Source organism: Silene latifolia, chromosome 8 (assembly GCF_048544455.1).
Source record: "Silene latifolia isolate original U9 population chromosome 8, ASM4854445v1, whole genome shotgun sequence".
Lineage (NCBI taxonomy): Eukaryota > Viridiplantae > Streptophyta > Magnoliopsida > Caryophyllales > Caryophyllaceae > Silene > Silene latifolia.
This window is the reverse complement of record NC_133533.1, coordinates 98,177-122,592: the sequence shown is the minus strand read 5'-3', so window position 1 is coordinate 122,592 and position 24,416 is coordinate 98,177. Positions and strand designations below refer to the sequence as shown.

Genomic DNA, 24,416 nt, shown 5'->3' with positions numbered 1-24,416 from the left:
AGCGGCGATCGTTAATAAGCCGACGCGTCTCATCTGTCGATTCGACAAGAGCGGGATCGTTAATGAAGCCGACGCCGTCTCATACCGTCGATTCGACAAGAGCGGCGATCGTTACGAAGCCGACGCCGTCTCATCTGTCGATTCGACAATAAGCGGCGATCGTTAATGAAGCCGACGCAAATCTCATCTGTCGATTCGACAAGAGCGGCGATCGTTAATAAAGCCGACGCGTCTCATCTTGTCGATTCGACAAGAGCGGCGTCGTTATGAAGAAATGTAGTCTTTGTGGCGATCACCCCAAATAGTAGACGCTTGGCGATCACTTAAAGTGGTAGACGCCGCGTAACACGCTATCCGGACGCCTTGACTCACATGTCATAGACAAGAGCGGTGTTCCCATGAAGAAATGTAGTCTTTGTGGCGATCACCCCAAATTGTAGACGCTTCGGCGATCACTTAAAGTGGTAGACGCGCGTAACACGCTATCCAGACGCCCGACTCTTCTCGTCGTACCCGACAAGAGCGGCGATCTCCATCGAAAGCAGACACACGCGATGACGATCGCGACCAAATGTGATTGATAAATAAATCAAAATACCTTAAAAGCGTTAAAAACAGTTGAGATGCACACTCTAAACTGCCTCGGCCAAGCCAAGGTTCAAACAAGAAGAGACGCTCAACTAATAACATAAAAGGGCAACTCAGACAAAAACGAGGAAAGACCTCGGCCATGCCGAAGGCAAAAGAAACGAACTCTTATTTATAATAACAGTTTGCAGGCGAAAAGAATGGAGATAACAGCCTACCAAAGGATACAAAATACAAAGAGAGGCAAAAGCTACAATTATGTCATTTGAAGCACCAAAAGATGGCGGGGAGGAAGGGCTTAATGATCGGCCCCCGAACAACTAAAGCAGATCTGCTGTAAACTTGTTCTCATCAAGCAAAGACATGATGGTGTGTGAGGAGTCAGCAGATCTCTTTGTAAACTTGTTCTCATCAAGCAACCTCTGCCTAGTGCTGCTTATCATCAGTAGCGGTAGCCGCATCTTCTTCAATAGGCAACCCAGCAGCTTTCCTAGCAGCCTCGGCTTTGGCCTCGGCGTCATCACCGCCCTCATTCTCTCGACTTCCTCCTTAGCCGCCTTAGCCCTCTCAAGAAGAGTCGCTTTCTCGTGCCGCCTCCTTCTCAATCTTTGCCTTCACCGCCTCCTTGGCCTTCTCCACCATGGCGTTCTCTTTAGCCTCGAGCTTCTCATCAAGCGACTTGTCATATCTATCCCACGGAAAGGAACCATCAAGAGGGAAAAGCTCCTCGATCACTTCCCTAGCAGCTCCTTCGGCCAAGTCCCGGAATTCGGCGCACAGGTTGGGGAGCATGACGGTTTGGAGCATCTCAATGTCCGCCTCCTTCTGCTTGATGATGGCCTCTTTGCCCCGAACCACCTCCTTTGGGCCTTAAACAGGCCATCGGATTCGTTTTTCTGCGGGGAGATAGAGGTCGGCACGCCCTTGAACGTGGTTACACTTTTCCAGCGGCTTCGCGGCCTCGGGCCGCCGCGGCCCTCGGCCTTGGCTTTCTCAAAGAAGGACCTCTTTTCGGCGTCCTCCCCGAGTTTTCTCTCGGCCAAGAGCGTCTTCTCAAAGCATCTCCCTAAGCTTCCGCTCGTTGAGGAGACCTAGCTTTGCCGACGCAGCCACCTGCTTAGCGGCATTACGCTCATGAACAGCTCGAGCCACGGCCTTCTCCTGCTCCGTAAGACGAGCAGCAGTAACCACGTTCCACCTTGCAAGCTCCCTAATTTGCTTCGTGCCTTCCTCTATAAGCTGGGAGACAGAAGCCTTCTGGGTTGAAGGGACGGTGGTAACAATTTGACCCCCAACCTGCGGCTGGGAGGAGGAAGCCTTCTGGGATGAAGGGTTGACGGTGACACCTTGATCACCAACCTGCGCAGAGGTCCTCTCCACCTGCTGCCCAACGAGAGCAGAAGCCGGCTGCGGCTGACCTACAAAAATTGTTAGGGGACGTCAGTATCAACGTATATCGACATGTCAGGAAGCCTGTCACCAGGAGCACCCAATGACTCGGCTAAATTTAGGCCACGGAATGAATAGGTACCGTGTTTCGCCTTCTTGGCCGGAGGAGGCACTTCCTTGCCAACGGTAGAGGCTGCCTCTTTCCTCTTTCGGATAAGGGGAGATTCCTCCGCATCGGAGTCCCCTCGAAGGAATATCAACAACCTCCACCTTTTTAGAAGGGGGTGGGAGTTGGAGGGGTGGGAGTTGGAGCCAACGTCGACGCCCTCGCCGCCGAAGACACTGTTTTCCGCGTCCGACGAACAACGCCGCCGATAACCTTCGCCTGAGCCTCCTCCACGCTCAAGCCCCTCGGCCCGTCTGCTCCATAAGATCACCCGGCGACCTCCTACGGTCGTGGGTTTGAGCCTTGGGATGCAAGTTGGCAACGGTCCCATCTTTGTGCAGCCCCATTCTCTGGAGAAGATCCTCAGACAAGCCCTTTCCAAAGTGGTCTGCGAAAGAAACAAAGAAAGAGTTAAGTAGAGGAAATAAACCGGAATTCGAGGAGCAAGAGCATTAAGAGCGGCGATGGGCCTCACACCGACCCCACTCACCCTGTGCTAGGGCCGGTATGAGGCCGACGTGGCAGAGCGGCTCATCCTGAAGGATGATCTGCGTCGGGGGAATCCATCTTTTCGGCACCCCACTCTTGTCCACCTCAAAGAGCCTCATTGCCGCCTTCTCATCGTCTCCGGAGATAGACACCGCTAGCATCCATTTTGAGCTTCTTCCGGAAACCCATCTATCGTGCTCCCGAGTCTCACACCGCAAGTTAACTCGGTCTTTGGAAAAAGCGAGGGCGGCGGATAGTCATCCAAGCACCTTAACGTACACCCACCGGCCTTGCCGATCCTTGCAAGAAGAAAGTTTGTTGACAGAGACATAACCCGGCTCCATCTCCACACTGTACCATCCGACGCGGCCAGAAAATGGTTTGAGATGGTGAAGCCGGCGGAATAAATTCACCGTTGGGGCCTCTCCCTTAAAGAGACAGAGCCAGACAAAGCCGATTATAGTCCTCATAGCCAACGGGTGCAGTTGTGCAACGGCAACGTTCATGGCTCTAATAATGGCCATAACGTGCTCATTCAACGGAAACCGGAGCCCATACTCCAAATGCTGCATATACACGCCGGTGTGGCCCGGTGGAGGGCAACAGACGGCCTGACCCTCCTTAGGGATAACAATTTTGTATCCCCTACCGAAGAAAAAATGGCCCTCGAAAAATTTCTCGCCTGAACAATTGGCGAGCTTATGAGTCCAAGCACGGTCAGAACGGACCTTACAGGCGTCGCCGTGATCCATAACATACTGCCTCCCTTCGTTAGGACGAGGCCTTTCCTCTTCGTCACCGAAATCATCACCAAAATCGCCATAGGAATCAGAGTCCTCCCATTCCTCAAGAATTCGAGGATCAACTTCAGGAGAAGGAGACCTAGGGCCCCCCGACGAGGGTTTACTAGGTCCAGCATCAGCAGGAGACATGTTCACAACAAACTACAAACGAAATAAAAGAAAATTTGTTTGATTACCTTAAAGAAATACACTCGCCGGATCGAAGACCGAAGATTGGAAGAATAGAAAGCCCTTGAAAGTTTAAAGAGAGGAAGATTTTGGGAGAAATTTTAGAAAATTTGAGGAAATGAAATTAATGGCCAAAATCACGGAGTAAATACCCTATTTATAGGGAAAAGCCCATGAAGAAGGACCAATCAGGGCGCAGCCCATGAAGCGTCAACCAATCAGCAAGCGGACACGTGTCAGACATGCAACAGTTGAATGTCAATCAATGCTACAGTTACCAGGCGTATTCAACACGCCCATTCACATCTCTTCGCCTGTTCATCTACCTCAACAAATTCTTAGGCACCTGCTCCCCGCCGGCCACATGATCGACCAAGCCAGGAAGCCCCGGCCGGGGGCAATCAAAAGTGACCGGCACTCTCAGCCCTGGTCTCGGCCAGCGTCATATTATTTCCCACATCGGATACCCTTTACGCATCCATGTGGAGGGGGGATATATGGTACGGCCTAACAAGAACCACGCCGATGCTTGGAAGAAGCCGATACAAAATTTTGCAAAAATACTTACGCGAGAATATACGTTCACATACATCGAAGCCCATACCACGGCATAGACTACGCTGGGGGCAAATTGATGGGGCATATTTCGCACCGCCGACCAAGTCAACACATTGAGCAAGGTCAAGGGTATTCACAAAGAAAGTCAACGACTTAGACAGTCTAGCCGGTGAAGCCCATCGGCTGTCACCGGGTCTCGGCCGGACATCTAGCCGGTAGGGACACAAATCCGCGTACTCATATCCAAGACCCTCGGCGAGTCCGCCACAGTCCATCGGCCGAGGGTATAACGATCTTTTCACCTGATAGCCACTTGGCCACTACGTGACAAAGGGTAAAAGCCTATAAATACTCCTCAACCTTCATTGAGGAAGGGATCCCACAAATTGACCTAATAACCACTATTCATCTGGTAATATCTTGCTTATCTCTCTACTATACTCTCTTAGCCAAGTTACAACAACTTCTCTCTAAGTTTACTGACTTGAGCGTCGGAGTGAGTACGCTCGGCCAAAGCCGAGCCCTCAGTTTGTTCATCGTTTCAGGAGACCGCAAGGAGGATTCAAGCAAGGACATCATTCTACTAGCTACGAGTGGTAACAAACACCTGCTCTGGAATTACACCCGGAACATCTTTAATTTAGTAATTCTTTCTTCCTTTCTCTCTTTTTATTTAATGGTTATTATTCCCTCTCCCTCTTTATTTATTGCTCTTATTAATTCTATGTCTAGCTAAATTCCCCGTAGTATGTTAAGATTAGGGAAGCCGTGGTAGCATGTTTTAATTGTATTAAATAGATTAGCCCTGCGATAAGAATTGTATTAGGCAATTTAATTGTTATCCGGTCGAATGAATGCATGCAGGAGACCATAAATCTAGTTAACCCCGACCTAGATCGAAAGATTGGAAGGGAAGGCTTGCTTAATTACAATAGGGTATTGCAGTGAGGGCGAAAGTTAAGTCGTTTTACGCTCTAGGGCGGTTTAAGGACCGAAAGGTGACGACCATAGCTCTTCTTATCAATAGTCTAATCGCCTTAGTATTCCCGATAGTATAAGATCCGATAGCGCCACGGTGGGTGACTCTTAGCATACTACCCTTCTCCTATTGTTAATTTTTCTTATTCATTTCCCTCGCTTAGTCTCTAGTTAGTTAAATCAAATCAAACCCCATTTCGTGACACCCCGATTGACCGAATTAAACAGATAGATAGCAACTTAGCCTCCCTGTGGAGATCGACCCTACTTACCGCCGACTTCTGTTAGTAGTAACTTAGGTATTTATTTTTGGTACAAAACGACAGTATCAAATTTTGGCGTTGTTTCCGGGGAGGCGACGCTTTTTATCTGTTTTATTTTGTTTGTCCTTTCGCCTCAAGGGAAGACTAAGTACCTTGAGGTTGTTCTTATCTTTTTCTTTAGTCTTTGTTTTGATAGGCTCACGGGTTTATTAGACAAAGCACGAGGGAGATTATCGAAGGGAAGGCTTGAGTACCTTCGATCCCTCTTGCCAAGATGACATCTGTCTCCCGACTAATTGCTCGGTTTGAAGCCCAAGCTGAGAAACCTGCTAGTTGGGAAAGGAAGAAATCTTGGGGATGTGGTCTTCTTGAGCACAATGCGGTGTAGTTGTGCCGCCACATCCACCCTATCAATGGCCACCGCAACAAGATCCTCCCGATATACAAAAAGAAATTGCGGAGTGAAATCTTTAATGCAAGAATATGATAGACGATTTTTCGCGGGCGTAGATGAGATAAGGTCTGGAATAGCTCAGCTAACAGCTGAGTCGGATAATTGGCAACCAGAAGAGGTGTACTTGACCAAGAGCGGTTTTTCCCATGAAGAACCCGCGTTGCCCAATGCTGAAAATGATTTCTATATTTCGGATGACGACTTTCTATCGTATTTCCAGAGTGCATGCAAGGATATCGGTATTTGTGCAGGAAGAAAGCCCTCGATCGAGTAATATTTCTTATCGATCGAGTGACAAGCAGGAGGATAGTTCTCGATCGAGTGATTTTGTTACTCGATCGAGTGAGATGCGGGAGGAAGTTGGTCGATCGAGTGAGTATTTTGCTCGATCGACTGATTTGGCCATTGGGAGCTTTAATTCGTCACTTGGGTTCATTTTGGATGACGAGTTTGACGATGATGAAGGTTACGGTGAACCTCCCTTATTCACAGCCGAGCCGGATACACTTGAAGCTGCGATTTACGGGATGGATTCCACTGAAGAGGTTGATGAAGAAGCAGCTGAGACGGTAATTGCTCCTAGCACGGATGAGGTAATCCACTCCTTTGTCAGTGATTCCGTCGTTAAGAGCGACCAACCCGAGGTAGTAAGCGATAATTTCATTATTGTTTGTTCTAACAGTATATCGCCTCGTTTAATTTGTGCTCCTTCTTTTAATGCTACACCCTCTCATATGTGGACGCATAATTTAACGAATTTTCACCGTCCTCGTCATTTCAAAACTGTTAATCTGAATCGGGACCCTTATATATTGACAATTGCTCCCGCGCTCCTTTATTTTGTGGATAAATTTAGGAGCGCTCACAGGAAATTTTGCCGGGAGTCATATCCGCGTACTCACATCCAAGTCCCCTCGGCATGGAGTCAATCAGGCCAGCCGGCCTGCCATGGGTCCCTCGGCCGAGGGTAGAACAGTCTTTCCACCTGCTAAGCCATTTGGCCACTACGTGACAAAAGGTGAAAGTCTATAAATACTCCTCAATCCTCATTGAGAAAACGATCCAAGAATCCACAATTCGTCCATAAACTCACTATTAATCTGGTATAAACTCCCTTATCTCTCTACAATATACTTTGCCAAGTAACACACAACTTAATCTCTTTAAGTTTACTGACTTGAGCGTCGGAGTGAGTACGCTCGGTACCGAGCCGAGCCCTCAGTTTGTTCATCTTTACAGGAGAGACCGAGAGGAAGAGACGAGCAAAGACATCATTCACCAAGCTTACGTGGTAACAAATCCTGCTCCGGAATTACACCCGGAACAGTATAATTTAATTAACAATATATAATTGTTTGTCTGATATATACATGCATATACTAATTTAGATGAATAATTTGATTGATAAGAAACAAAATTTGATTGATAAGAAATGAAAGGGGGAGAATTATTTTTCCTTTTTTAGAGGGAGGGTAGTTTGTGGAAATTTTATGCCAAAATGTATATAAAAGAGTAAAATCCGTATGTAAAAGAATAATTCCGTTAAGTAATTAGAGGAATTACAGTTTTATATAAAGTGTTTGAATCATTAGCAAACAAGACATTTTAGGGGTCAATACGAATACTACTCAATAAAAAATATCAGAAATACAACAGAACAGATTAGAAACGATGGTACAAAAATGATCCAACTAGTTCTCATGAATTTCATATGAATTTGATATTCTTTAGATGGATTAGGGGGTGTTTGGTTCACGCGTGGGTATGGGTTTGGAATCGGGAATTATACCTGGGTGGTATCGGGTTGGAACTTGATACCTCATATCTTGTGTTTGGTTCAATTTTGGGGGGTATGGGGTTATAAATTAATCAAAGCTAAAAATTCTTCAAAATACAATATTTTTAATAATAATTTTTATACTATTAAATCATGTAGAGAAAATTTAATCAAATAAATATATAAAATGATTTTTTTACAATTATTTTTATCACCTTTTAATATTTGTAATTTGATACCATGGGTATCAATCTCATACCCACCCCCCTTCCTGGGTATGAGAAACCCATACCTCATGGGTTTAAGGTATGAGTATCAAACCTTCAATTTTGTTAACCAAACACATGGTATGGGTTTGGTTCATTCCAAACCCATACCTCATACCTATATTGGGTGAACCAAACACCCCCTTAAAGGTTTGAATAAGTTTATAAAAGAAAAGACAAAAGAAAAGAAGGCAGGTGAAAGTGAAGTAGTCAAGTAAAGTGAGGACAAGAGCAAGCAAGGGCGTAAGGGCGTCTAGTGTTTAGTTTGAAGATAGTTAAACCGAAAAGTGAAGAAACAGCGGAAAAACAGAAACAAGGGTTGGTTGATCACTTGATCTCGCGGAGGAAGAAGAAGAGAATCAAAGAAAGATCATCATCATCAGAATCCAGAATCAATTAGAGTTGTTTCGATCGATGGTAAAGGAGAGCGAGTATTACGACGTGCTTGGGGTCATCCCCTCAGCAACTGAATCTGAGATTAAAAAAGCCTATTACATTAAGGTATGTTATCACCATTACCAATCTACTACTGGACTGGAGTATCAATCAATCAATTTAGGTTTTATTTATCTGCTTTATTATCACATCAATTAATTTCTTAATCTTATTATTATTATTATTATTATAGGCGCGACAAGTTCATCCCGACAAGAATCCAAATGATCCTCTTGCTGCTCACAATTTTCAGGCATTTCTTAATCTTATTATTATATATATGGCGTATTTGGACTAATCTCTGATGCACGACTTTTTAATGTTTGTCTACTTTGTTTATTCAGGTTTTGGGAGAGGCGTACCAGGTCTTAAGTGATCCAGCACAACGTCAGGCTTATGACGCTTATGGAAAATCTGGAATTTCTACGTCAGTTCCTTTCTTCTTTTTTCATACTGCCAATTCTGATATCTACCCCGCTGCATATTCCTCTTTAAGCATACGTGCAATCATCATTCATGCATACTTCATATATTAAGACAACTTTTTGTTGTCTTCTTTAATTCGTCTTGAGTGCTTTGATGTAGATAATGAGACAAGCCACCTCCAAATCTAGCTTAAAGGGTGAAAATACCCATTTTGATTTATCCGTAGATCAAGCACTCTATATGACTGATGCGAGACTCACGTATCATACTTTCCAATGGGATCCTACATTGCTATGCAGTTGGTGGCTTTGCAATAAACTTGTTTAGCCTAAACGAAGACTGCATTTCCAAAATCACCAGGATGGGAGGTGGTTAGCTCTAAAACCATATGATAATGGGAGAACCCTGCCCAAAAGTTAGCTTAAAGGGTGGAAAAGTCCATTTTATCAGGCCCTCCATATAGCTGATCTGCGAGTTAAGTCTTTACCCTTCAATAGGATCTTGAGAGGTGGTCTGTTTAGGTAATAAGAAGGAGCTCTAGTGAGCGGTGATCTCAAGTTAGATTTTCTTATCCCTTCCACATTCTTAGCTTTACATGTTTGCTGTAACTGAATTTTCTTTTCTTTTCTTACCGTGATGTGTATGAATTCGGTTAGTTTGGGGAGGTGACTGCTCATATTTATTGAGGAAGAAAATAAAATGAGTTAGATTGTGTGATTATGTGTTTGGGAAGAAGAAGAGTAGTTAACTACTGTATTCAATGAACCTCTAAGCATCTGTTAATACATGCTAGGCCTGCTTGGTTTAGGACTTAGGAATCTAATATTTACAAGCTGGGCTTGTTTTTACTCTTTGGGACCTTGTTGGTCAAAAGGCCAGTGAGGCAAAAATTGTTGTATCTGTTTCGTTAGTTATCAGTTTGAGCGGTCTCTTCTTTGGTGCACAGGTTGCATGTTACTGAACTGAAGAGAGTTTCTATGTTTCAGTATTATTGATTACGGTGCTTCCCCCTTTCTGTCAATCCTTAAATCAGTAGACCTCTTCCCCGCAAAAAGTAACAATGGCCTTGATTGCCTTTAACTCCTTAGATTGACTTTGGGATTTTGAATTCTGTTTAGCTTGGAATGTGTAGTGTTGTGTAAGATTGGATGAAAGTATGAGACTGCTTCACGGTGCCAAATTCTTCAAAACCTCCCTTCTCCGCCCCTAGTAAATTGTAAAGGGAACTTAATGAGGGCTTTTTTGGAGGTGAAAGGGAAATTATCAGAAGACCTCTCCTTAGAGTTCTGTTCGTCCTCTGCTTAGGGTAGTAGTCCTTTCTTCACTTTTCACTTTTTTATGCTGGGGCCATTTGGCCCTTTCCTGGATTGATTGTTATTTACCTGCAGTTTTTTTTGTTTTGTTTCTAGAGCATGCTGTCCTCACAAGTCTCATGATATACATGAAACAATTATTTTTTATCTCAACACATTACTACTCCGTTTCAGAGAAGCAATCATAGATCCCGCTGCTATCTTTGCCATGCTGTTTGGAAGTGAGCTTTTTGAAGAATACATAGGCCAGTTAGCCATGGCATCAATGGCTTCAATGGACATTTTCGTTGATGGAGAAGAGTTTGATACCAAAAAATTGCAGGAGAAGATGAAGGTACCTGCTATCTGTTTTTGGTCTTGGCTTAACGTATATTATTATAAAAGGCCTAGTCTTTGAAGCCAATCCGACGACGACAAGATACCACCTAAAATTCTGAGTGCTAGTTTCTCCTTATATATAGTTCTTAATCTTATTTCCTTTTGTTTTCAAGTCTTTGAAAGAAATAATAATGCTCTAATTTAAATATGTAGTGAAACAGAGTCGTTTAAATCTTAATTGTCAAATAGGGTTCACGTACGATTGTTTCATCCGGAGCTTGTTAGGGAAGTAGGGATTAAATTCGCTATTTTGTATGGCATTGTTCACGCTAAAAAAACGCCACTGAAACCTCCTCGAACTGTCCGACACGCGACCCGTGACCAAAGTGAAGTGTGGAGGACCATAGATTTAGTCGCACATTACCAACTGCTCCACTGCATCTTCGTCGTTGTTTATTTATCAGCGCTACCCCCCAGCATTACACGGTTCCAAGTTCTGTGGTGCCAGAACAAAGGCAGATCGTGACCTAGGATAGTGAGCCAGCGAACATCTATTATGGAGTGTTATAAAGGATATGAAGAGACAAGGGAGCACTCTGTGGAGATGAATGGAAAATGTACACAACTTAACCGAGCCATGGAGGGACTTACAAACAAAAGGGAATGTTAATGGAATGGCCTAAAAAGACGACACAATAGAATGGAATGAGTATTTTCCGTAGGCCCACATTTTTATTTACCTGGCTTAGCTATGCACGGAGTAACGAATGTAATATAGTAAATGCGCTTCAAGTACTATGCATTTATATAAGTGGGTATAGTAAAACAACAAAGATACCGTGGTTTAGTTGGGTAATGTTCGGATTTTGCATCTCTATTTATTGAAGTGTATCGGTCCCCACTCTCCACCAAAACATTTTTTCCCCCTAAGTCAAGCACTCCAGCCCAACTGCCTTCTTTATTTTATTATCATCTAGCGTATTTAACTTATATGCTACTTTGACCATTGGATTTTGGATTTTAGAGCATTATGCCAATATTTTTGAAAAAAGACCCATTGTTTCTTCATATTAAGCTCTTGATATGGGATGAGATTGACGACTATCACAAGTGTTTATGCACCTCAAGTCGGATTGTATGAGCCCATTAGACTAGAATTTGGGAGGAATCGAAGGAGGCTGTGTAACATGTTACTAGAAGTGAAAAATTGCTCATTTGTGAGCTTTAGCCCGTCTTTTGGACTTATTTTTGCTTAACTTTTCTGAACTTAACTTATAGAAGCTGAACTTAACTTATTTTTGCTTAGCTTTTCTGAAAATTTTTGCTGAGTAGCTGAACTTAACTTATTTTTGCTGAACTTAACTTATAGCTGAATTTAACTTATTTTTGCTCAACTTTTCTGAACTTAACTTATATTTGCTGAACTTAACTTAAATTAAGTAAAGAAAAGTCCAAAAGAACAGGGCCTTAGTGGAGATGTTTTGCAAGTTTTTAATTGAGAATTGTAAGGAAGCATGAGATGACATCTTCGATTTTGTGTTGGCATATGACTTGTTTAGTGAATACTATGAATGAGAAAAGGCAATCCCATATGTGACATATAGGTTCATAGGCAATATAAGCCTAGGGTATGTGAATAGAACTAACTCCTTTGTAGTGAAGAACACTAGGAGAAAAACTTTAATTGATTGCAAGGTAATCCCTCTCTAGAGTGAAGTTTGAACTATGTTACAAAGTAGGAAATATATATAAGGAAGAGTTGATAACAAGTAGATCCAATTTCAATTTGGAAGAGATGGCTATAATGGAGATGTTAAATTAATGCTTGATTTGAACATAATTTTTGCCTGGAGGTTTGATGGTGCATAGGAAAAGGAAGCGTCAAAACTCAAAAGAGATCTTAGGTGACTCTAAAGGAAGCATGGCACTAAGTGAGGATAATCTGGGTAGTCGAGAATGTTATACAAAATTGGGAAATGTAGAATCTATGAGAATTGCGAGAAATATAAGGAGCTACTAGAAAAGTAAAGAATGGCGTAGGAGTCTGAAGAGGAAGAGTGTATCAAGAACTATGCTAGTATATGAGAGTATGAGACAAAGGAAGGACATGTGAAGAATTTTTCATATGTTGGAGACGGGGAATAATCTCAGGAGAAACTTTTGAAGGATGTTGAAAAGAGTTCAAGTTGGAGACAGGGAACTAAGGGAGAGAAAAAAATCACTTCTTAAATTTCATGTCTGTCTAAAAATGAATGTATTTCCGTTATCGAGGGAGAGTATTATATTGAGTTGGATTTTGAGATTTTCACAATAGGTATACGTTTTCAACAACTTTTTACAAAAGCTAAAACTTTTACAAATGGTGTATTGGAAAGGTATATACAACAAATTATGTATAGAAGAGGTATATAAAAAAGGGCAGTTGAACAATTCTACTCTCATGGATAAAATGATAGTACCAATTTTGACTTGCAGAAACTATGTTGTAAAATACAATGATATTATTAAAAAGAAAAATACTTGCGTCCTCTCTACACACAAAGGAGGAGCACCAAAATGAGAATAAAATATTGTAAAATCCTCCTTTGTGTGTAGGGAGGACGTCCTCCGGGAGGACGCAAGAATTTATCTATTAAAAATTATATTCATCTTTTAAATATCTCTTCCTTTCCTCCTTTTTCCAACTTATGACGATATTTATGCCTTAGAGGATGGTGGACCAACTCTAGACATGAAGCAAAAAGAAGTGCCAAAGAGACTAATTCTTTTAAATCATTCAAATTTCTGCATAAACTCCATTTGAAACAACTTAAAAATGCAACTCTAAAAGCCTTAAAACATAAAACATTTCCTTTCAATCTTTGATAAAACTATATAATCTTCTCCCTCTAAATCTTCGAAAATCCGTACTCGTAATTATAAGAGAAATACAAATGCATATTAAGGGGTCGTTTGGTTGATGCGGGAAGTGCAAATTTATGTGATGTAGAAAATCATGGGAAATAAACTCCGTTTTGTAATTCATGGGAATTTCTAAAAAGTGTCTGGTTACCTATGTGGGAACTTAATTCATGGGAATCGCATGTTGCCAAAGGGGGTGTGGTAAGCAACTTCCTACATTTTTGTAGGAAGTCAATTCCATGGGAAGTTCCACTTCCCCCATTTTTGCAAAATTGAGGCAACCAAACAACTCTCAATTTTGCAATACATGGGAATTTCTACTTCCCATGATTTTACAAGGGTAACCAAACAATCCCTAAGAATACCAATGTTTGGCCTTTTCTGTACCGATGAATATAATATAGTCATTAATAGCATGCACAAAAATTAATAGAAAACGATGTATTAATATTCCTAATACTCCGTATTTCTCATATATGAAAAACAGTATGGTAGCTTTATCTTTTAATACAACATCATAACTTTAATCCCAAAATGAAAATTATTTTTGGGTCGGCTAACATGAATTGTCCTTTAGAACCGTCCGTGAGTGATCACATACCTCAAAAAGAAGTGAAAAGCAAATGGGAAGTGAAACATAATAGAAAAGTCAAGTTAAACTCATACGTTCAAAACCAAAAACTCAGTTTCTTATAAAAACTTAGAATTTAGATCTAAAAAACAATTTAATGACAATAGTTTTGAAAATAAAAATAAAGCTAATGTTCCGTAAAGTCTTAAATATAAGAAGTTTATAGGTAAAACGTTTAATAAATCCAAAAAACAAATAAATTTAAAGATTAAAATAAAAACGATAAATAGTTCAAGTAAGAATAGATACTAAAATTTCACATGTATCATTTCCCTCTATTGTGCTCTTTCCATCACCATACACTTTTTGATCCCGAGAAATCTCATATCATGTTCAATCACTTTCTACCAAGTTTTTTTAGTCTCCCTATACCCCTAGCAACCTTTTATGTTCCCCGGTTTCGAAGCCTTCTAACCGGCAAAACCGTCTTAGTCGGTTCTCCATCATTTCGTACTCTATTGGCACTACTTTCACCTTCTCCTCCAATCACCTCATTTCTTAGTCGATCTTTCCTTGTATAGTCACACATCCACCTAACATACGCATCTCCGCCACATTCATCTTTTGAACATGACAACGCTTCACAACCCAACACTCGAGCTAGGGGCTAGGGGTGATAACAAGCCGAACCGAGACCACTCTTGAAACAAAACTCAGAGTTAGTTTGAGCCGATTTCGAGCTTGAAAAAGTTTATATATTTAAGACTTTACGAAACATTAGCTTTATTTTTATTTTCAAAACTATTGTCATTAATTTGTTTTTTAGATCTAAATTGTAAGTTTTTATAAGAAACCGAGTTTTTGGTTTTGAACGTATGAGTTTAACTTGACTTTTCTATTATGTTTCACTTCCCATTTGCTTTTCACTTCTTTTTGAGGTATGTGATCACTCACGGACGGTTACCATGCTCGCTCTCGCCAGCTTTAACCCGAGCCTAAGAGTTATCGTTATTTTTTTCTTTTGATAGTTTTAATAACAGGATTTGGAGATTACTTATAAAAATATTGGGCAAATCAATGAAGACATTTGATATGGTTATACAAAGATATAATCATGATAAATATTTTTACAAAATAAGTGCAAAATATTATTTTATTACACAATTTCGAGCCGCTCACTAGCTTTTCGAGCGGAGCCAATGTTTGCTCGGCTTGACTCGTTAAATTATCGAGCCCGAGCTCCAGCCACTCGCGAGCTGTCTTGTCTCATTATCACCCCTACTCGAAGTTATATAATAGTGCAAGTCTAATTGTTGTGTAATGTAGAATTTACCCTTTACTCTATGAGGCATGTGCACTTTTCCATTTCAACCACTCACTTTAATTCTGTGAGCCACATGCCCACATCTCCATCTAATTCATCGTCCTAAATAATAGATCCTTAATATCTTTTAATCAGAGTGACAAAGTAAACTTGTAATAGCGTATATATTTATGCGAATAAGTCAAATCTAACTTAATAGATAGGGAACAAGTTTTGCATCAAAAGCAAAGGGTACAATGTTAAACATAAGGGTACAGCCGTATAGGTGTTTTTTTTTGTGCTGTGGGGACGCGGAACTACCACATTAGTATGTCAGGTGAGAAGTACTAATTAGGTCTTAAACTCCTAGGTTCTCCCAGTTCCAGCCATAGTGACCTTTAGGATCTTGGCTTTCAGACTATCTGATTTGCCAATCTCGTCAAATGCATGATGATGTTGTAATGATGCATACGATGAGGTTGTTCTTAAATGCTGGACTTCTCCTGTTTAATTTTGTTATCAGTATGATTGCTCTTGTTCTATTGATCATATGTTATCTGGATTTATACAACTGTTTAAAGTTCAAACCCAGAAATATTGTGTCATTGTGATATAGGTTGTTCAAAAGGAACGGGAGGAAAAACTTGCTGAAAATTTGAAAGATCGTCTCAACCAATATGTGTATGGCAGTAAAGAGAGTTTCACCAGTCATGCAGAGGCTGAAGTTTTAAGGCTATCTAATGCAGGTATTTTTTTTATGCTGATGTGGCAGATATTTTATAAGCGGTCCGGATTCTGTCCATTACTTGAAAAGAAATGGACCTCCATTACTTTCGAACGGTCCGGATTAAATCTTGGAACGATCTAGTGGTTGTAATATTTCATAAAAGTAACGTTTTAATGAAGGGAGAGAGAGAAAATATATTAGAGTACGAGTGTATTAGAGAGGAAATGGAGAGAAAGTAATGGAGAGGATCCAAATTCTTTTATAAGTACAGTCTGCATCCTATACTCACTGAAAGATATCCCAAAGTCCTTTTTTATGCTCAGTCCTTCGGAACTTGTATGAGGTGCAAATGTGGGCTATAAGCCTATAACCGTTCAAAATTTGGTGTTAGTTGGCCAGCTTGAAAGTTAGACTCGTTAGCTATATATCTTTTTTGGGTGAGTGGAAGATCTAAGATTGAATTCCCTGACTCATGATGGTGTCCTACAGTCTTTTTTTTTTTTTTTCGACGACTTGAGGTGCGGCCTTTTCTTTATTTTCTATTGTCTAGATGTGATAACAAATGGTCATTTCTCTTGATGGCTAAAGAATCAGCGAGAAATATAAGATTCAAGCAGAAGGTCTAGAAGGGCAGTTAGAAAGACGAGGTTAGATTTACCTTAGATACTGTTTACATGAGCTAGGGCACGGCCTCAAAGATTGTGTCGCATGTTAAATTTTTTCTCTAAATTGGTTGGTTGGATGTGTTTTATGTTCTGAGGACGTTGAAAGGCAGCGTTTGAGTTACTCTCGGTAAGACGATACAGAAGGTAATTAACAAGTGAGTAGCAGTTGTTGTTACTGCTCTCTAAATTCCCGACATAACCAAATAGTGGCCGAATTTATGTAGGGAATTTGTGTGTGGTTGAGTCTATGTAAATGGTAGCCAGGTGGGAATTGAGGTTCAAGGTTCTAATGGCATGTAGCAGCAATTTAGATGATGAGTATGTCCTAAGCGGACATACAATAAAGCCCATGAAGCGTCAACTACTAGTCCCTTTACGATTGACACACGGTGATTTATGTGATACCATCTTGCATACCTTCTACGTGCATACTTTATTCCAGCGACACAAGAAACCAGATAGTAGACACTAACACGTCATTCTCGCATCCAACTAAAAACCTTTGGAAACAAATTTTGTTCACCAGCTTGGGCACACTCAAATTGCCCACCAGCTTCGCAAAAATTGAATTGGCGTTACCTTATTGGGTATTACGGAGTTCATTTAACAATTAGACTGAGATTAAAAGTTCATGCAACTGTACACTTCACATGTGTCATGGCCCTCATGGGGTTTGTCTTATGTATGTGCAACAATTAGACTGAGTGAAACTACAATAATTGTTTTGAACATATTATCATATTATCGAAAAAGCAGCAGGCCAAAATAGTTTTTTTGCTGCAAAAACATTTTGGGCCCTTTGCTACCTATAGCAGACTGAGTTGGCTAATTCACGATATGATTTAGCCAACTCAGCGATATTTTTTCTTTTGATTTTGGCCTGATTTTTCGCGATATCTCGTATCAGCTTCTTCCAATTCTGATACATCTCGGAAGGATAGGTTACTTACCAGTCGAGATTCTGAAACATGGTTTCTGTTTACATTACATTAATGATAATAAATGCTTTGTAGAACAGTAAATTTTAATTGTGTTAAAGTTTGTTTGTCTACCTTCTACAGCTTATGGCATTGATATGTTGAACACCATTGGTTATATATACTCAAGACAGGCAGCCAAAGAGCTCGGGAAAAAAGCAATTTACCTTGGTGTGCCTTTTATTGCTGAGTGGTTCAGAAACAAAGGCCATTTTATTAGATCGCAAGTAACTGCTGCAACAGGTAAGTGCTTGATGATGCCATTTCCACTTGCTCCTTCGTTAGTCCCATACCTTTTGTCTCCCTTATTCCCCATCCTGTGGTCATTATGTCCATATAAAACAGTAATTGAGTTAAGATAACAGTACTATCTAGTATCCACATTTTACTGACTTTGTAATAATATGAGAACAAAACAGTAGCAGAATTCTCTCTGAATCCCAGGAGGGTACTGGATGCTCATATAGGAGACGAATTATTTATGCTACTGTTGTTACAGAAATGGGAACCAAGGTGATTTTGTTTTTGTTTAGATTTGCAATGTGAGTGGTGAAAATAATATTTCAAATCCAATAGCTGAACAATAGCATAAGAGAATGAGAGAGAACTACATACTAGACCATTTGAAGATGGAAGCTAACTTGGGAATATAGTAATAAGCTTGTGAGAAATGAAGTGAGATTATATATCATAAGGGTTGAAAGGGACATCATGTGTATTCTAGGATTCTTGGCCTCATCGGGTTTATGTGTGTCATAGTAGAAGAGAAGTGTAAAGGAACAGGTAAGAGGAAGACAATATAGATACATTGAGAATTTGAGATGAAGGAAGCTCAAACTGAACTTTTATCGCAAAACCACAACATAACTTATGTGATTATAGAATCCATGGTTAAAGATTGTAAATAATACAAAAGGCGATGGACATGGAGAGGATAAGAGACGATGCACATGCAAGAGAATGGACATGGAGTTAAGGTTCAGTGCGTTTCTAGATGGGGGAATTTTCCCTTCCTTTCTTAATGGCAACACGCTGCAAAAGCTAGATGTCACCTAAGAAGAAAAGGGCTGCCAGATACCATATTTCTTTGTTGATACTGATGTAAATCTTATGGTAATAAGGCTAGCTTACTAGCTCATGAAGATGAATTACTTTGATTTCTTATATTATGGAAGCTTTGAGGCTACATCTTCGTGGCCATGTTACTGCTCTTTTCTCTTGGTTACCATAAGTAGCTGGGAAAGAAATCTTCCAGCCTCTTCTTCTGGTTGCTGATTATACTTTTTTTGTATCTAACAAAGAAACACTTCTGCAAGTGAGTTATGGGTTCAAGAGGAAACTCAACTGCATAACAAGTAAAGGTTTACTGAATTAAAATTGCAAGTACTAAGATATAAGACAGACACATGTCCAGTATTTCCATTTACAATGAATTCTGATCAGCCCGTGTTGTTTCAAGCTGATATTCTTTGAGGCATGCGTCAGCAGGAGCACTATTTTCAAGCTGATGCCCATTAGAATCTGAAATCAGGGTCAGCAGCAACTCATCCATACTTTCCCTTCCTACTACCCAAAGTTCGATGTCCACATCCTACATGTCTAAAAATTTCTCAGACAACCCTAAATGCACAACCAGTTTCTCAGACATGCATGACCAGATTTCTCGTACACTCCTCTGCTATGCTCCTAATCTCATACAATCCTCCTAGTCTGAGTTTTCTTCCCCTTTGTTTTTGGTAACCAAAATTAATAGAGTAGAGGTATTTAGTTATTTACCTTATTGCCCTCATAACACTCACCCATTTCTTACATCATCCTTCCCACCCAACACTCACACTCTCCGCCTCTCTCGTCCCCTCCGTTCCACCACCTCCACTGTTCACTCAGCCTCTATACCGTCCACCGTCACCCCTCCATCGTCCACCACCCCTACCGCCTGCTGCCTACCTCACTCTGATACCCCCTTTGCTCGGCCTTCTATTGTCGTCGCTCACCACGACACACATAACAAGGATGCTGCTAATATGGCAGTACAACAAGAAGGCTAGTGGTGGTCCGACGTGAGGTTGTCGGCGGCTGGTGGTGGTCTGACGTGGTGCTAGTGGTGTGCAGATCTGATTTTTTGAGTGGTATTAGTGTGAGTGGACTAGTGGAGTGCGGTTGTAGGAGCGAACAAGTTGTGGTTTGGGGTATTCTGGTGGTAGTGTGAGGTAGGGTGGTCTAAAGTGAGGGTGGTCTGACTTTTTTGAAGGTGATCGAGGGAGTGTTCAGTTAAAGGAGGGATAAGTGTCGGTGGTGGGTGGGGGTGGGGGCGGTTTAGAGGATGGCTGAGGAGATTGCAGGCAAAGGTGGTAGGGTGTTGATGATGGTGGCGAGGCGAGTTAAGGCTGAGGTAAGGTTGTGGGGGGTGATGGAGAAGTGTTGTGGATGGAGGAGATAGTGAGGGGATGGGCTTGAGATGTTAGGGGGGTTTTGTTGAGGGTATTCCATATACAAATGTACAATTAATTATATATCCAAAAAAAGGAAATAGGGAAGATAGGGTGGCTAAGCTCAATAAGGAAGAAGACTCACACTAGGAGGGATTATATATTAATCCTGTTGATTCTTTGCCTGTGCTGCAAATGTAGGTGCTTTGGCATTGATTCAGCTACAAGAGGACATGAAACGACATCTTAGTGCAGAGGGTAACTACAGTGAGGAAGAGCTTGAAAATTATATGCAATCTCACAAGAAAGTGATGACTGATTCTCTGTGGAAGCTGAATGTTGCTGACATTGAAGCAACTCTTTCACGTGTTTGTCAGATGGTAATTGTATAAACTTTATGCACAAAACTAACATGCAACGATTGGTTATAATCTACTGTCTCTCTTGACTTTTATGCCTACCGTTAAATGAATAGGTTCTTCAGGATAACAATGCCAAAAAAGAGGAACTGCGAGCACGAGCAAAAGGTCTGAAAACCCTGGGTAAAATATTCCAGGTATATTTTGCCGGATTGTGTCTACTCATCCTCGGACACTATATACTTTGTTTACTGCACTCTGATAGTCAGCTACTATTGCACGTTTACAGCAAGTGAAATCATGTGATGTTGATGGGGCTGATAATGCAGCGGGCAATGAGTTCCATAAACTAAACGAAAGCGAGTCAAGCAATGATATACCGAATTCGACAACCTCGTCCTCAGGCTCAAAACTGGAAGAGTCGTCTTATACTGCAGTTGGATTTCAGGTACTGTTTTTCTTTTGTGTACATGGGTGAGGGGTGCATGAGATCCACAACAGAGGGTTTTTTAGATCACGGTATATTTTGGCGGCTGCAATTCCGAATGCAGTTTTATCATATATTCATCTGGTAACATCCCCGAATTTCAAACAATGGAAATTTGTTTGCCGTCTTTTGTAATTGAAGTACCAGAACTGAGGTGATCGTTTGGAAGACTCAATTTTAATATCTTAGTGAGACATGGTTGTCTGGCAGGCCTCTGGTTATCTTATTTTAAAAAGGTTTGCTACTTTGCTTCAGGCAACAAAGTTAGGTCAACAGCGCAATTCCACAGAAATAAATGACTGTATATCCTTGTGATAGTAAGGTATATAAGTTGAGTTAGGAGACAAAGTCTTAATCGAAAACACTAGTTATTTCTGTAAGGGTGTTATGATGAGGAGATGATTCAAGAGATGATAATCTTATTCTCGTGGAATAATTTGTTCTCTGAATTCTTGACAAGTATTCATGCTTATTAATTTGGTTGTGTAATCATAGTGTGGGTCTATCTTGATGCTGCAGAGTCCATATGTTGAAGCTCCACAGTTTGCTGGTGCCCCAGTTAGCTGTGACTTCCCGATGCCAACAGCACCTCCTGGTGTTCTCCGAAGCCATTCGATGGGGAAAGAATGATCAATGGTATTTTCGACTCTGGTGTTACCTATTTCTGCCTTGATATGATGATTGTGGAGAATTTTACTTGTTGGATGAGGAACGATTCAGATTGGTGTAGGTGAGATGTAATTGCTTCTTACGAAGTATTGAGTCGTAAATGAGTAAGTTATTATAAACAGTGTATTGATTTGTTGTGCCATACGAGTGTAGGAAAGCTGTGTGCAGTATTTAAGTAGCTGAAATGGTACATGTAAAAAACCAGTAGATGATGGCTCATCAGTCATCGCTAGTCTACCAAAAATGTTTGATGTAACAACACTGAATTCCAAATGCTGATAAACCTAAAACGAAGAAGATGCGTACCTGTTCTTATTTTTTTTTTTATAACAATTATTTTATAATCTTCTCAAAATTGTCTTCGGAGATTCGCAGTAAGTGGCATATCTTTTGTGATAATTTGAAGGGACCAATAAACTTGGATGTTGAAAGGGGGTAGAATTCAAACCCTAGTTTTGCTCTTATTGTTTCTTCACAAAGTTTCTTGTATCAATAGGAAATGATGGTTGATAAGTAAGGTGGATTATATTAATCAAACTATAAGAAAGCACATTAATCAAGAAGAAACAAAAAAAGTTGGGTAATTTAACAAAAATAACCCAACCTTTTAACCATCTTCTAAAAATAACCCAACCTTTTAACTTACACAACAATAACCCAACCTTCTTACACATCTTACAAAAGTAACCCATTGTTCACTGGAGTTGAATCTCCGGCGCCAAAACCTCCATGTGAGTCCTTTATCTTCGTTTTTTATTTCCGGTTTCAATCAGGCGAACGACTCCCCACGAATCATTAGCAATTAAAAAAGTGAAAACAACCGTCGAACGCATATGATGAGCTAATAGAACGGTAGAAGAATTGTACAGTAACTTGCAAGTACCCCAGAAAAGTTGAATTAAAAATAGATGATATGCATCGAAGCAAACAATTTTTTTTGGCAATCTTATCATTCCAGTTCATATGTTAGAATTTACACAATAAGATTTGACGAAAAAAGTTGTCATTGTTTACCTAATTGAGAGCATCCGCAAAGGAGAGAAATCACCTCCCCATTTGCCTTCTCTTTCCTCAAATGAGCAACCCCATTGTTGCACAAACCTCCCCTTAAAATGGGGCTCCACTGATTTTAGGGAAGGTCCCCAAAACAAAAAGTAAAGTAATTTGTATTACTTTTGGGAAGGTTCCCAAAATTTTGTGTGTGAGTTGGGGAACCCTATTGTTGCATAAATGTAGTTATGAAATGAGGAGGGTAAATGGAAAAGTTAGTGGAAAATGAGGTGGACGAATAAAAAAAGGAAAGAGAACATATGAGGAGCCTCACCTTTGCGGATGCTCTGAGGCCATAAATCCAAAATTTCAAAGATGATGGATGGTTTGAAATCTTGTTTTGGTGAGTAATGGTGAGCTGGGTTATGTTTGTTAGAGGGGTTAAAAGTTTGGGTTATTATTGTTTAAGTAAAAAGGTTGGGCTAATTTTGAAAGATTATTAAAAGGTTGAATTATTTGTGTTAAATTTACCTTATTAAATAAGAATAATTAAAACTATGATACTTTCTTGTATCTCTAAACTTCATATTAACCCAATTTAATACTAAAAATCCCCCACCCTTCTCATTTCATATGTAACCAAAATTCATGGACTATGTATAACTTTAATTAATCGGATTCATCTTCTTCCTCCTTTATTTACAGTGGTCTTTTTCATTGTTCCCGTGTTTCTCCATCCCTATTGTTTTTCTCTAATCTCTTATTTCTCCACCGATGGAGTGCGATAAATCAGTCTTGGGCGGAAATCGAATACTGGTTAAAAATGGTTTAATACTTGTTATTTGGGCTGAAATCGAATAGGGTAACTCCTTAAGCGAGTATGGACACTTGGTTATTTGGGCTGAAATCGAATAGGGTAACTCCTTAAGCGAGTATGGACACTTGGTAGAAAAATCGAGAGAAAAAGAATCCCCCAAACCAACGGCTGCAATTGAAGTGTATAATACACGGTTTTCGGGATTTCAGTTTCTCGGAACAAAATATGTCTCTAAATCACAATGACAGTTTCACGTGTCATACCGAGTGACCAACTTACGCGATCGATTCAACACAAGTTAGAACCGGTTCTAAAACATCAACTCACTCGGTCATCTCCACTCGTCCGAGTGCACCTTACTCGACCGAGTACTCCCTATACTCGATCGAATGCCACTCTAGAAATATGGAGTATTACAAATTATGAGGTTGCCGACGATGGGGGGTAATGTTTTCGGTTTTAGCAACAATTGAGGATGGGTGTGGGAGATAGTCTTGTTGTTTTGTGGAGTTGGTGGTGGTTGTTTAAGATAATGTCATTCCCTTTGATAGAGAAACTTACCCTTTAGGGTAATCTCATCCCTTTCCCCCTCATTCCATCTCTTGATTCTATTTCCATACCTTTTCCCGAACCGAACACTCCCTTGATATATTGCGGGTTTCCCTTTGAGGATATCTTTTGTAATAAGACGATCGTATAAGAAAGTTGATGTTTATACATAAGACTAACCTAATAACAAGAACCCCGTAATAATCCACCAATATTTTATTTTAGTTAGACCTGACAAAATTAACCTGACCGGAATGACCCGACCCAAACCCAACCAACACCTGAATTTGACCCGAACCAGACGTGACTCAACCTAATATAATAGTTGACCCAAAAATGACCGAACCCGACTTGACCCGATTTTTTATTGTTGCAAAATGATTATTATCCACAAATAACTTGATAATAGTTGACCCGAACCCGGCCCGACCCGACCAGAAATCTGCAAACCTGAAATGACCACCCGAACCTGATTGACCTGTTTATTAGGTCTAGTGTCATTTGCGCATATGATAAAGTAACGTAACACAATTGAGGTCAGGACATTTGAAGCACACCTCGATATGGCTTCGAGAAGTCTA

General features: G+C 40.7%; 1 protein-coding gene across 1 annotated transcript; it reads left to right on the top strand.

The window, feature by feature from the left end:
• Positions 1-8,092: 8,092 nt before the first annotated feature.
• Positions 8,093-21,794, top strand: LOC141595889 (chaperone protein dnaJ 10-like). The gene is made up of 10 exons (XM_074415837.1): positions 8,093-8,400; positions 8,528-8,587; positions 8,679-8,761; positions 10,248-10,407; positions 15,783-15,912; positions 17,620-17,778; positions 20,166-20,344; positions 20,440-20,520; positions 20,613-20,771; positions 21,330-21,794. The coding sequence occupies exons 1-10, from the start codon at positions 8,314-8,316 to the stop codon at positions 21,438-21,440; spliced, it is 1,209 nt and encodes a 402-aa protein (XP_074271938.1). The 5' UTR covers positions 8,093-8,313; the 3' UTR covers positions 21,441-21,794.
• Positions 21,795-24,416: the final 2,622 nt, after the last annotated feature.

Bases quoted from the DNA above. Each gene is read 5' to 3' on its own strand.
- LOC141595889 (XM_074415837.1), top strand. From the start codon at position 8,314: ATGGTAAAGGAGAGCGAGTATTACGACGTGCTTGGGGTCATCCCCTCA. The intron at 8,762-10,247 runs GTCAGTTCCTTT...ACTCCGTTTCAG, and splicing joins GGAAAATCTGGAATTTCTAC to AGAAGCAATCATAGATCCCG. The intron at 20,345-20,439 runs GTAATTGTATAA...TTAAATGAATAG, and splicing joins TTTCACGTGTTTGTCAGATG to GTTCTTCAGGATAACAATGC.